The 14,065-nt window shown below is 41.2% G+C and overlaps 1 protein-coding gene across 9 annotated transcripts in view; it reads right to left on the bottom strand.

The window, feature by feature from the left end:
• Positions 1-6,132: 6,132 nt before the first annotated feature.
• The window catches only part of pleca (plectin a), a 127,801-nt gene continuing 119,868 nt past the window's right edge, over positions 6,133-14,065 (bottom strand). For all 9 annotated transcript variants that reach the window (XM_079523071.1, XM_079523072.1, XM_079523073.1 and 6 more), the window contains 2 exons: positions 6,741-13,955; positions 6,133-6,551 (listed from right to left, as the gene is read on the bottom strand). In XM_079523071.1, the coding sequence (XP_079379197.1) occupies positions 7,737-13,955 (6,219 nt within the window). In that variant the 3' untranslated portion in view covers positions 6,133-6,551; positions 6,741-7,736. The remainder of the gene's footprint in view (positions 6,552-6,740; positions 13,956-14,065) is intronic.

The raw sequence follows: 14,065 nt of genomic DNA, 5'->3' as shown, positions 1-14,065 counted from the left end.
ACGCAAATATGTACACAGTATCTCTATAGTATCTTTCATATTCCATCCTGATTGTCTAACATTGGCTTTCAAAGTTTACAGGATTTACCCGTTTTGAACAAAAAGCCTCAAATCATGAACGCAGCGTGCAATTTACGTGAAATCTTTCACAGACGTTCCTACTATAGCCGGGGAGCCATAGACCCAAAAGCTCAACGGTTAAGGATTAACCTGTGATGTCATGACGTACTTTTTATTTGTATTTTTTCTATTCGTTTGGTCATTAAGGTCCACAGAATGAGAGGTCTGCTCTGCCGGAAACATCACGAAAAAAGGTTATGGTCATTTTTGTATACCACACCATAGACAACCAATATAAGGCCAAATTTCATCATACTTTAAGTAGCATGACATGTCAAACTAGGGGGTTTTCATGATTCTAAATCCATTCCAAGCATTAGTTTTGCACGAAAAACACTCCTTGAGGTCAGCACATTTGGGCAAGTGGATATGGCCGAATTTAGGCCAAGGAGTGTTTTTCGAATTTTCGTGTAAAACTAATGTTTGGAATGGATTCAGAATCATGAAAAAGTTTGACATGTCACATGCTACCTAAAGTATGATGAAATTGTGCCTTATATTGGTTGTCTATGGTGGGGTACATACAAAAATGGCCATAACCTTTTTTTCGCGATATTTCCGGCAGAGCAGACCTCTCATTCTGTGGACCTTATAATGACCAAATTAATAGAAAAAATACAAATAAAAAGTATGGCATGACATCACAAGTCCTCTCAAATTTTGGATGGCTGGCTCCCTGGCTAACTAGGCTGAGGAATATATCCCACCCTTTTCACATTGGCCTGTTATAGTGCCACCAACAGGTGGATTTTTGCAAAACACATTTTTGGAAGAAAATGTCTCAAATCATCAAATTGCCCTGGTGGAGACCTGTGCCCCGAGGGGCACTTTTTCTAGTTAAGCATTGGAACAGAAATTTTATTTCACTTTTAATGTCCATTTGTTTTTGATGGTTTTCAATGACTTACTATAGTATGTCGTTTTTCATGATTTTCGACAATAAAAACAAATTGATGAAAATCATGAAAAACTAAAGCCATTTGCGTGAATGAAGTATTTATATATTCGTGAATTAAGTAATTATATATGTGCAAGTGAATTATGTATGTGTGTGCAGGTTTGATTGATTGAAGTATATTAACAGTTTGCAGAATTACAGTACGTTTCAGCACAAAAGACAAGGTGAGATATGTACTGTATATGTATACTGTGCAGGTGAAGTATGTATACTGTGCAAGTGAGGTATGTGCAACTGAACTGAAGTATGCATATATACTCAGCAACAAAAGTTCGGAAACTTAACTTTGGTCCATTATTTCTCCACTTTTATAATACCAATTGGTATTTTATTTTATAAAGATCAGGCGTTCGTGGAATGAGCAACATATAGCTAAATGTGTGGGTAGATTCTCCAAAGAATTTGCCAAAATGGCAAGTGCTTGGTATTCAACCCTTTGCTATGAGTTGCTTAGTGGATTGGATGATTCCACTTCCCACAGTAATAAGTGGAAAAAACACATACTGTATTGGCCAGTTTTACACTTTATTAACTTTACACTCAGTGTTAGGGAACTCGGTAGCGGGAGGAAGATCGATACGCAGCCACATTGCCACAACAGCTTGGTATGGTATGGGGCTGCTTGGGGCAGTATCTCTCTCACAGGCAAAACAGAACTTGAAGTTGTCATCATTGAAGGCAATATCAATTCAGTGAGATATGGGGATAAGATTCTGGAGCCAGCGGCGATCCCATATCTTCAGAATCTGGGATCTAACGCCATCCTCCAGGATGACAACGCTCGCCCCCACAGAGCCAGGATCATCACAGAGTAGCCTACCTCCAGCATTTTGGAGTGGAGAGGATGGAATGGCCTGCCGTGAGTCCAGACCTCAACACATTCCCCCCCCCCCCCCCCCCCCCCCCCCCTTTATTATTATTATTTTGGAGGCGCTACCCACACGTTTAGCCGTGCTGCTCATTCCACGAACGCCTGATCTTTACAATCTATACCTCGTTGTAAAGGTGACTAATCAACGATTAAAATGATATGACAATGACAATACCAATTGGTATTATAAAAGTGGAGAAATAATGGACCAACATTAAGCTTTTGTTGCTGAGTTTATGTGCAACAGCTTCCCATACTATGGACCTAATTGGGTCCACCAATCACATCTTTCCCATTATGTACAGAGGGACACACGTGCATCTCACTCACGCGCATGGGGAGTGACTGAAACCACATTTTAAAGGGGGCTTAGATATGAAATCCATCAATGAAACAAGGGTTGGGGCCAATCATGTAAGGTCACCTTGCTTTTTTCTGCAATGGAACAATGGTGGATGATTTGAAGCCGGAGGGGCTACACAGTCAGAAGGGGAAAGGGCAGAAGTTGGGCAGTATGCAGTGTCAAGGGAAACTAAGCATGATAGGTCACTCCTACTCCTATTATATAGTGTATGGTCCCAGGCCTACTATACAGAAGTCTGCTGAAACCATGTGCCTCTTCCAGTTCTACAAAGCCATCCTCTCCAGTAGGCTGTGCTTAATCTGTTGTTTTCTGGCTTACGTAAATATTGTCACATTGCAATCGTCTACTCACATACCCTTCACCATGCATGCAGCATCTAAATGTACACATGAAACAAACTGTAAACTGCAGAGAACATAATTTTTTTTTTTAAAGTCAAGTGGCATTGCTTCCTCAGCCTAGTGGGAATATGCATGCACAGCGTCACCGCAATCGGACACACGTTTTTTGGCATTTTGTGCAAAACGGGCCACTCCTGTAAACTTTAGAAGCCAATCTTAGCCAATCAGGTTGGAATATGAGAAATCAAACAGACCCGTCTTAATCACATGACTATAGAGATTGATTCACCGATTAGCGTGAAATTTGGATAAAATCTGAAGGAGTAATATCCAAAAACGTGTTTTACATATGCTGCTCAGTTTTAATGCACTGCACTTTAGGATTTTATGCTTATTCTTATTTTATTGATAGGTTATACACTGCTGGTACTTTGATAGGCATTAGACAAGGCATTAGACCACAGACCCATACTTTCATAATTCATACTGTACACGTTTTCCCCTCTTTTTTACTTTCTTTAACTGTATGATGATTTTCTCTTTTTTAATAGAAGTGTATATATATTTGTACATCTTTAAATGTTCTGATGAATTGAAAATGGAGGACTCTGATGCAAACAAGTCTTAGTGCTTCTTATGGTTTGGTTTTATTCTTATAGCAGTTTTTGTATTGACTTGTGCGCCTTTCGTTTGAAATGAAACTACAAACTGTTGAATACAATTTTCAATCAGTCAATCAAACTCAACATATTATAATTTGACAACGGGATAATCCAACACTGTATCTCCTTTTCAGACTCATGAAATGAAGGAAATTGACCCCATGTTTTGTATATTGTGTATATTTAATTTAAATAATTTACATATATTGCAAAATAGGGTGAAGCATGACTGATTATCACTTACTACCATGATGGACAGGGATGACCCTGCTGCACGCCACACCCAGGTCCGGCCGTCCGTTCGCGGGGCAGGAGTGGATAGTAACTATAGTGTGTAATAGCAAAGCTTTATTTACCTGTTATTACAGTGCAATACTGTCACCATTTGGTGGCCAGTTATATATGTGTGATGTGTGCTGCCCCTCAAAGTGGCTCTATCAAGCTATATGCTGTCTCCACTTGCTGCCTTGCTTGGGGAAAACTAGCCCTGGTCTAGTGCGTCAGTGAGAGACTTGCTGACACACTGGACCAGGGCTAGGGGAAAACCTGATGCGATTATATTGGCTGTTGGTGCGTTAACGCTATAGACACCTCTCCCTGTTATTGCAGGGGACTGTGATGTGCGCTGGCTTCAAAGTGGCCTTATCAAAGTATGCTGCCTCCAGTCCAGGCAACACACCTGCAACCACTGATTGGGGCCAAATTGGGCCAAACAATCTCAAGGAAAACCCTAGTTATATGGTTCTGTCTGGTGAGAGGGGCCATGGGGTGTATAAGTGTGAGCTGTTATACTTTTCTGACAGTCTACTGTCCTGTCTGTCAAGGTGTGCAGGTAGGCTACTATCAATCTCTACGGTGATATTTGGATTTAGTCTCCTTTGTTTTTGCCACTTTGTTATCACACGGGAAATAAAACTGTTCAAATCTGCCCAACTGCGTGCCTAACCCCTCCCCCTTTATCATACAACCACAGCTGTGCGTTGTGGGTTCAGTTCCGGTGGATCACCACCCATCACCACCCACCTAACCTTGCGTCTGGTCTGTGTTACAAAGTTTCCGTGTGAACCGGTCTGGAGTGGATGATATCGTTACGTCATGTTGTAGTCATCAGGCAGGAACCATCATCTGGAACTTCCTTTCCCTCAAACCGGAAGAATAACAATAAAAGCTCTCGTAGCCTGCGGCTTTTATCGAGAAAAATCGGTTTGAGGGAAAAGGAAGTTCCAGATTGATGGGCTACAAATAATGACTACAACATGATGTAGCGATATCATCCACTCTCGACCGGATCATAAACCCGAAAAGGAATGCTGCCCAGGCTACCACCAACCAGGAAAACCAGGCATACTTAATACTTTATACTTAATGGTGGGCTTGTCCACATAAAAATTACATTTTACTTTTTTGAAAAAAAATCTTCCTCCTTATACTGTATAATAATAATACCTGATGATCACGTTTTAGGGTGGAAAGACATCATGGCACTCCATCTTTAAGCCTTGATAATGTCTGCACAAAACTGCCAGCACCTACTGAAGTGTCCTACAGGTACAGTTACTTATTTTCATAGTTTCGTTTCCAGTTGGTTCATTAAATATCTAAGGAATATCCACAAGGAATTTAGCCCACACAATAATACAACACAATGGGTTTTCTTTTATTATCTATTTTCAAGAAATAAATTCAATACATATATATATACACAAAGTACTGCCTTTTGCTTCTGTAAAAAATGGCATTGGGGATACTAAAGTTGTTTGAGTGACCAGAGCTGTAAAACATAGTGTGCATCTATCTATCCATTAGCATCAAAATAATCAGATTCACTGCATGTAGCATAACTTGTCTCCACTTGTGAAATCATAATATATTACATAAGAGTTGGTTGGGTATCTCATTTCCAAGTTTATTTACATTATGTAAGTGTTACATTTAAAATTTCTTATCACCATTTAACTATAAATACACCATTTTAAACAAGGCCTTTAACCCAATTCACTCAAAATAATCGTTCACGCCCTCTAAAATGTGAACACAGAAAAGAGAAACTGCAATGGATTAAAACAATTTTATATTGCATCTTCTTAATATTAGTAAAACATGCAAGGCAAAATATATGATATGAAAATAAAGTGAAAATCCATAAAATGTGATGCTTTACAAAGGAAAATTAACATCAAAACAATTCAACATGGTGGTACAAACACTAGGGTCTGGTGGAAATGAGTGGCAAAGCTTAAAGATCTTTCTCAAAGAAATGTGAATCCATGACTTTCAACAATAATGCTTTATCTAAGCAGTAGTTTACATGAAATATAACATTAATTGTCTCAAGATTTCCTATGCCCAAAAATAGATGGATTATTCATTAAAAGCGACAATTATTGATAATTCAGTCCATACATTTATGCCTCTGTATGTTGTGACTTGTGACACTGATCGAGGATGGTAATTGTTTTGAGGTTATATTGTGCCATACAGCTTGCCTGTGAAAGAAGGTCTCCCCAGTTTTCATGTAAAGTCAGGAGTATTGAGTAATGTTCTTTCTGCCATGCATCAATCAAATTACAGCTTAGTTTAATATTCTATATACCTGTGTGTGTGTGTGTGTGTGTGTGTGTGTGTGTGTGTGTGTGTGTGTGTGTGTGTGTGTGTGTGTGTGTGTGTGTGTGTGTGTGTGTGTGTGTGTGTGTGTGTGTGTGTGTGCGTGTCTGTGTCTGTGTGTGTGTGTGTGTGTGTGTACTATATATATATATATATATATATATATATATATATATATATATATATATATATATATATATATATATACACACACACAGACATGTTATGGTGCTATGCAGGCACTCAAAAGCAAGGTTTATAAGGTTAACCTTATTTTAGTTTAAGATGAGTCATACAGTCCAGAATGGTCCATAGGCATCAAACGTAATGCAAACCGTGTAAGATATAATAATCGTGTCACTTTACGAAACCAGTCGAGACCAGTCCATAAATCTTAGGTCTGGTTGATTATAATCCATACAGCCGGAGTCCTGAGTATTCATTTAACGCCTACAGTACAATGTACAAGGTTAATCTTAAGGGTCCCTTTTTTACACTCAAAGAGTTAAACTAATACTCAGGGTTTTGCTGTGCAGACTGGAGCAGTAAGAGCACAGCCCGGGTGCATCCGGTGGACCTCAGGAAGACATCAGGCTAACAGTTTGGACAGGAAATGGCTTGAGGGAAGTATCTGAAAAATGTACAAAGCACAATGCCAAGGAAAGCAATTAGACGTTAGTCACAACATCTAGAAGTAGAGTAGGCTACTATACAATAATGACAAAATAATTAAAATAAAATAAACGTAGACCTTAAATTAATTTGACAATTTAAACATTAACTAATTCATTAAATGTGACTTTCAATGTCATGTACTTACAACTTTGAGGGTCCCAGTCAGCCTTTATGTGGTGTCTTGTGGAGTTTGGATTATCAGTCAACAGCCGTCAGATGGTGTTTATGGTCCTAATGGTCAACATGAATCCTTCCATATTATGCTTTATTGCTCCTTTTTGTTTGAGAATGTTTTGATGTGCAGTTACAGTATATGAGGCTCTTGTCCATTTGCAAAGGTGCAAAATGAATTGAAGAGTGGCTGTTTGGCTGTGAGGCTTAGCTTGTAGGCAATTCCCATGATCCAGGAGAGACTGATTTTTCATCATTATTACTCCAAGTATTGTGAAAGAGAAGCAGGGATGGATTTAGACAAGACATTGGTAGAATGTGGCAATGTAGCAGGAATGGAGGGAAGATCTTGAAGCTTGGCATTCTTGCATCACACCCCAGTGTTAATAATTGTAACAAGTTTATTCTGCTTTAATTCTGCTCTGCAGAGTGGCCTTGATCCTTATACTGGACATAAACTCTAGTCCACTTTACAAATTGTAAATACACACATTTACAGACACTTCTCAGCTTTGTTTGAAACCCAATTTGTTTTTTTGATTAAAAAAATAAAATAAAAATTAAATGAACACTTTTACGGATATAATAGGCTATAGCAGAAAAAATATACTGGACAAAAACAAAATATTGGACTACAGTCCTAATGACATTAAAATTGAAAAATATAAAATATATGATATACTTTATCACTTGATACTTTGTCATATAGTTTAACTTCAAAAAAGGCAATGCAGCTTTTCTGTATGCAACTGTAGAAAGTGCTGTTATTCTGATAAGATATCTTAAATGTTGCCAACATAATTTGGACATGAACATGAAATATGCTATGGACAACATTTTAAGCCTGTAAAATAACTGTTCTTTTAAAGGTCCCTTAGCAACCACATGCAGAGCAGAATATTAATCTTTATTCATTTGAGAATTATGGGCACTGTGGTTGTCTTCTGTTCAATATTTGTCCTTTAAGCTATCAGTATCGGCGGGTGTAACTTGGTGATCCATACGAGGAGGAAGAGAAGGTAGTTGTAAAACTGGATCCTGTGGCATCAAAGCTACCTCGCCTTGAACCTGACCTAGAGCCAGTCCTTGATCCGGAGTGTGACCCGGCAGCTGAGCCTGACCCACTAACGCTATATGGACTGTATTGTCCTTTGCTTGACTGAGATGATGCCTCTAGTAGCCGCAGTCCAGTGCCTTCTTCAACCATGCTTCTCTCCATAGCATCCTTGTACGAGATTTTGAGCTTGGTTTTAGGGCATGTGAGGTATTTAGAGTATGCACTGACGTCCCGTAGCTTTTGTGCGGTACGCGCATCTAAGGTGCCCTTCTTTACAGCATCATCTATGGGTACTCTGGTTGTAACATCTGGTTCAATCAACCCACCAGTGAGATACTGGACTTCTAAGAACCGTTGTCCAGCCTCATAGTACAGCCAGCCTTTCTTGAGGGCTTGGGCTGCTGACATTTTGGTTTTAGTTCTAGGATCCTCAAATCCATTGTAGGCTTTCTGGGCTAGATTGATACGGTCAACCATAATCTTATCCACCAGTCCTTTGTTCATGGCATCTGCAACTGAGAACTTTTCCCCAGTATTTGGGTCGAGGATGCCTCCCGTACAGGCCTGGGCCTCTAGTAGCCGTTGACCTGTAATATTGTCCACAAGGTTTCTGTGCATGGCCTCTGTTATAGACACTTTCTCCAGTGTGTCTGTGTCCAGGATTCCAGCCACAGGGCCAGTTTCCTCAGTTGGGTCATTCCATGTTGTTGCTGGTGTTTTCAGAGCAGGAACTGGACTCATGGGATAAGATGAGGAGGACCCAAAGGAGGATGACCTGGATCTGCTGCCACTCGTGTTTCCAGACAGCATGTCAGCAAACTCTGTTATGGAGAGAGTCCCTGCCCTGTACTGTTCAAGTGCAGACTTGTCAATGAGTCCCTTTGAGATAGCATCATCAATGTCATATTGCCGACCTGACCTCCTGTCAATGATCATGGATTTGACAACGCCATCAGATGAGGTGATTGTAATTTCTTCCCACTCACACTCCTGCTCAGCAAGCTCTTGATAAGTCTGGTGATCAATAAGGCCTTTGCGATAAGCCTCATACACTGACATTTCTTTACCTGTCTCTGGGTCGACAATGACTACCCTGCGTTTGCGCACGGATGACTTTGATGACGTCTTCCTCTCGCGCTTCTTTTCTTTTAGCAGTAGTAGAGCGAGTCCAGTCTCAGGGTCTATCATGCATCTCTCCATGAGCTGCAAGTAAGTCAGGTTTTCTTCAGTGTTGGGATCAAAGAAACCTTTAGTGTCGTCGGACGGGTCAGTGAGGATTTCGTTCATTTCTTCGTCAAAGAGGCCACGTTCATATGCTTTTTCCACTGGCAGCCGATGGCTTTCCTCTGGGTCAATTATTCCACCCGTAGCAATCTGTGCCTCCAACAGGCGAATACCATGATCTTTTAGAATGAGACCCTTTTTCATGGCCTGGAATAAAGAAATAATCTTGCCAGAATAGGGATCCCTGTAGCCTGTGACTGCACGCTCAGCTGAGAGGAGCTTGTCTTTGAACTCAGGGCCAACAATTGCCATCTTGACAGCTTCGTTGACATTCAGCTTCAAGTTCTTGATGGGGTCAATGACATATCCGGTGGCTGCTTGAGCCTCAAGGAGTTCAAACGCAGTTCCTGGTCTGATCATATTCTTCTTCATTGCTTGGTAGATGGACAGGCGATCTTTGCTGGATTCTACATACACTCCAGCGATGCAACTGGCGCCCTCAAGGTACTTCTTCACATCTCTGCTTACCTCCTCTACTGTAATGAGACCCTCAGTGAGTTCATTATAGGTCTTTTGGTCAATTATCCCAGACCGAAGAAGCTCATCCACAGTGATTTGCTTTCTGAGACCCTTGAAGAGAAGGCTTCTATCTGCCAGTGAAAGCAGACGCAGGCCGCTCTCTTTATCGACTTTGCATCTTTTCAGGAGCTGGGCGTAATTGTGTTTCTCATCTGTTGTTGGATCAGTGTAACCCTGCACATCCCCATTAGGATCAGATATTCTGTCATGTGTCTCCTTGTTGATGTATCCACGCTGCAAGGCTACGTCTGTGGGGAGGTGGAAGAAGTATTCGGGATCCATTAATCCCCCAGTAGCTTCTTGGGCCTCCAAGAGCCTCAGGGCATAGGCCTCTGGAATAAGGTCTTTTTTCATTGCCTGGAAGATAGATATAACCTTTCCACTGTATGGATCCCTGTAGCCTGTAACCGCTCTCTCAGCTGATAGGAGTTTATCATGGATCTCAGGGCCCACAAGACCTTTGCGAACAGCCTCATCAACTGTTAGAAGTTCATCTTTCACCGGGTCAATGATAAATCCAGTGGCAGCTTGGGCCTCAAGCAGATTTAATGCAATCTCAGGTTTAATGAGCCCTCTCTTCATTGCCTGGTAAATGCTGAGCTTTGGGGGATTGACTGACATAATTCCAGCAATACAACCAGTACCGAATAGATACTTTTTCACTGATGGCATTTCCATAACCTCACGAATAGTCATCTTTTCTTGCTTCAGTAGGTTATATGTTTGCAGGTCAATGATCCTGGCACTGTAAAGTTCCTCAATGGTAACTCTTCTTCGTATTACATCACATGACATGCCCTGCTGCTCTATCATTACAGTCTCTCTGTGTTCAATGATTTCAATTATAATAAAAACCATTCTCTCCTTTGAGATTTTTCCTGAGCGATACTGCTCCATAAGCCTACGCTTTTCCTCCCCTGGAAGTAAATCTGAGTTCAAGACATCCAATAGGTTGACACTCTTTCCTGCAAATCTCTCATGGGGGATATCAACCTGAGTGTTAGCTAGGTCTGTCTGAGCCTGTTCTTCTGTGTACTGATAGGACTTTTCAATTTGGGCGGCAGGGGCTTCTTCAACCTTTGACAGAGGCAGGTAGTACAGACCAGAGTTCGGATCTTTTACACACTTCTCCAGCAACTGCTTATAAGTAACAATTTCATTAGTGTTGGGATCAGTGAAGCCTTTAACATCTCCTGAGGGTTCATTGAAGGACTTGGCCATCTGCTTGCTGAAGTAGCCCCGCTGGATGGCCACATCACTGGGAACACGATGGCTGCTAACTGGGTCAATTATCCCTCCTGTGGAAAACTGAGCCTCCAGAAGGGGAATCGCATGTTCTCGCAGCACTAGCTCTTTCTTCATGGCCTGTAAAAGGGAAATGTTGTTGCTTGTGTATGGATCTTTGTATCCAGTCACTGCCTTTTCAGCTGAGAGAAGTTTCTCGTGTAGCTCTGGGCCAACAACTCCTACTTTTACAGCATCATCCACAATATATCTTTGATTTTTGATTGGATCAATTATGAAACCAGTTGCTGCTTGGGCCTCCAGTAGTGCAAGGCCAGTCTTATGTTGCAGGATGTTCTTCTTCATTGCTTGATATATGCTTAGTTTCTCCTTTGGCTCTTCCAGACAGATTCCTGCAATGGAATCTGTGCCCTGCAAATATTTCCGGACCATGTCAGTGTCACTTATTTCCTTAGGTTTCTTTTTACCCTGTTGGAGTTGATCAAAGGTTGCCTTATCAATGATGTTGGAATCAAGCAATGAGCTGGCAGTGACGGGTGCCCTGAGGCCTTCAAAACAGGCCTTTTCTTTTAGTGGTTTTGTTTTGTCTTCCTTTTCTTCAACCATTGTCATCACAATGGTTATTAGCTTTTCTATTGTCACTTGTCTCATTCGATACTGTCGTATAATTTCTATTCTTTGCACCTCAGTGATGCACTCAGAGTGTATGATCTCCCAGATAGTTACTTTTCTTCCCTTGAAAGGACCATAATCTAACTCCATGGTTGCCTGGTTCAAAGCCTCTTTGGTCTTGACCTCCGTAATTTGACCGTCTTCTTTTGACTTTAAAGCCTTTGTTGAGAGAGGGAGCAACGGCAGACTAGTCTCTTTGTCTGTGACACATTTCTTTAAAAGCTGCGAATAAGATGCACCCTCCTGTGTGTTAGGATCATAGAAGACTGTTGTTTCATCAGTGTTCTTGTTCAAAGTCTTGCTCATTTCGTCATCAAAATAGCCACGTTTACAGGCAACTTCATGTGGGATGCGATAACTTTTAATGGGGTCAATTATTCCCCCAGTTGAGAGCTGTGCTTCAAGAAGACGTATGCCATTATCTTTCTTTATAAGGCCTTTGCTCATTGCTTCGAATAGAGATATTGTTTTTCCAGTATATGGGTCTTTGTAGCCGTTGACAGCTCTCTCTGCAGACAAAAGTCTTTCATGCAGCTCTGGGCCAACAAGACCTGATTTAACAGCCTCATCAACTGTGACTTTAACATTTTTAACAGGGTCAATTATAAACCCAGTCGCTGCCTGAGCTTCAAGGAGATTTACTGCAGTCTCTGGTGATAGAATCTCCTTCTTCATAGCTTGATAGAATGGCATTTTCTCCTTGGATGATTCATTCAGCACACCAGCAATGCTATGTGTTCCTTTAAGTGCCTTCTTAACATCATCCATCTCAGCTATTTCTTTAGCTGTTACTTTGCCATTGCTCAACTTGTTGAACAAGTCTTTGTTTATGATCTTGGAATCTAGGAGTTCACTGGCAGAGACTGGAGTTCTCAGGCCATCAAACATATTTCCATTGTTCTTCTCTTTGTCTTCCACGACCGTTATTACAATCTTGATGAGTTTTTCTACTGTGATTTTGCCTGTCTTGTATTGGCGAATCAAATCCCTCCTCTGCACATCGGTAAAATACTCAGAATTAATCACTTCCCAAATGGTGACTGTTTTTCCTTTGAACCGGCCAAACAGTACACTGACATTTTCTTTACTGAATACATCTTTAGTCTCCTCATCTGTGAATGATGTCCCACTTTGGGCAGCTTTCTCTGTTACTGGTAAGATGAGTAAGCCACTCTCTGCATCCTTGGTGCATCTCTCCAGTAACTGCTTGTAAGTGATTTGCTCTTGAGTGCTAGGGTCAATGAATAATTTGCAGTCATCACTGGGGTCAGTTAACTTCTTGTTCATGTCCGCATCAAATTGACCCTGCTTATAGGCTATCTGAAGGGGTACTCTATGACTATTAACAGGGTCAATAATTCCGCCAGTTGCAAGCTGCACATCAAGTAGTTTGGTGGCCTGGTCCTTCTCAATAAGTCCCTTTTTCATTGCCTCAAACACAGATATTTTGGCTCCAGTGTAGGGATCTTTGAAGCCAGTGGCTGCTCTCTCTGCAGAAAGCATTTTGTTATGGAGCTCAGGGCCAATTAGCTCTTCTTTAACAGCCTCATCAACAGAGAACATTTGATTTTTTATTGGATCAACAATGAAACCGGATGCTGCTTGGGCCTCCAGCAGCATTGTAGCAATGTTAGGAGTGATTTTCTGTTCTTTCATTGCCTGATAGATGCTCATTTTCTCTTTTGATGGGGTCAATAAGCCTCCCACACAGTTCTGGCCCTGGAGACATGATTTCACTTTGTCTATCTTTCCCAGGTCTTGCACAGTGGCTTTACCTTTTTTCAGTTTGTCATATTCTTTCTTGGTCAAGATACCAATGTCATGGAGCCTTTCTGCAGGAACCTTCTCCCTAATTCCATGGAATGCTAATTCCGGTTCTCCATTTTTCCTCACACCATCCACTTCAACAGAACCATTGAAAACCTTCTTTGTGGTAACTACCTTTGTCATTGTAACTAACTGCTCTTCAGTAAACTTATCAGTTTGGACTTCCATTTCCTTGTTTTGGGCTGCAGCTGCTTGCGGAGCGACCTCAAGTTTCTGAAGTTTCTCCCTGAGCTGTTTGTTTTCCTCTGCCAGACGCCTTTCTTGCTCAAGCCTTTTCCTTTCAAGTTCCTCCATTTCCTTTTGCTTGTTCTTCATCTCCGCTTCAGCATCCTTTTGCTTTTTGAGGGCAGCGTCCATGCTAACTTGGAGTTTATTCTTCTCCTCCTCCATTTGCTTCCTCTGGCGCTCTTGTTCATCTTTGAGCGCCTTGGCCTTCTTCACTTCATCCTCAAACTGTTTCTCAAGCCTCTTCTTCTCTTCCTCAATGACCCTCTCTCTTTTCAGCAATGCATCCTTTTCTGTGATGAAAGTCTGTTGCAGGATGGTCTTCTCCTGCTCAATTTGCACCCCCATGGCATTTTCCATCTGATAGGGACAGCAGAAAAGAATATTAGTTAAATGGCAATGACAATGTCACCTGTGTATGTAGGCTTAATAATTAAGTACACAAAACAAAAGTACAATAAGACTTAGTA

Source organism: Electrona antarctica (assembly GCF_951216825.1).
Source record: "Electrona antarctica genome assembly, chromosome: 15".
Taxonomy (NCBI): Eukaryota; Metazoa; Chordata; class Actinopteri; order Myctophiformes; family Myctophidae; genus Electrona; species Electrona antarctica.
The sequence above is the reverse complement of the archived record's forward strand: the minus strand, read 5'-3'. Positions and strand labels throughout refer to the sequence as shown.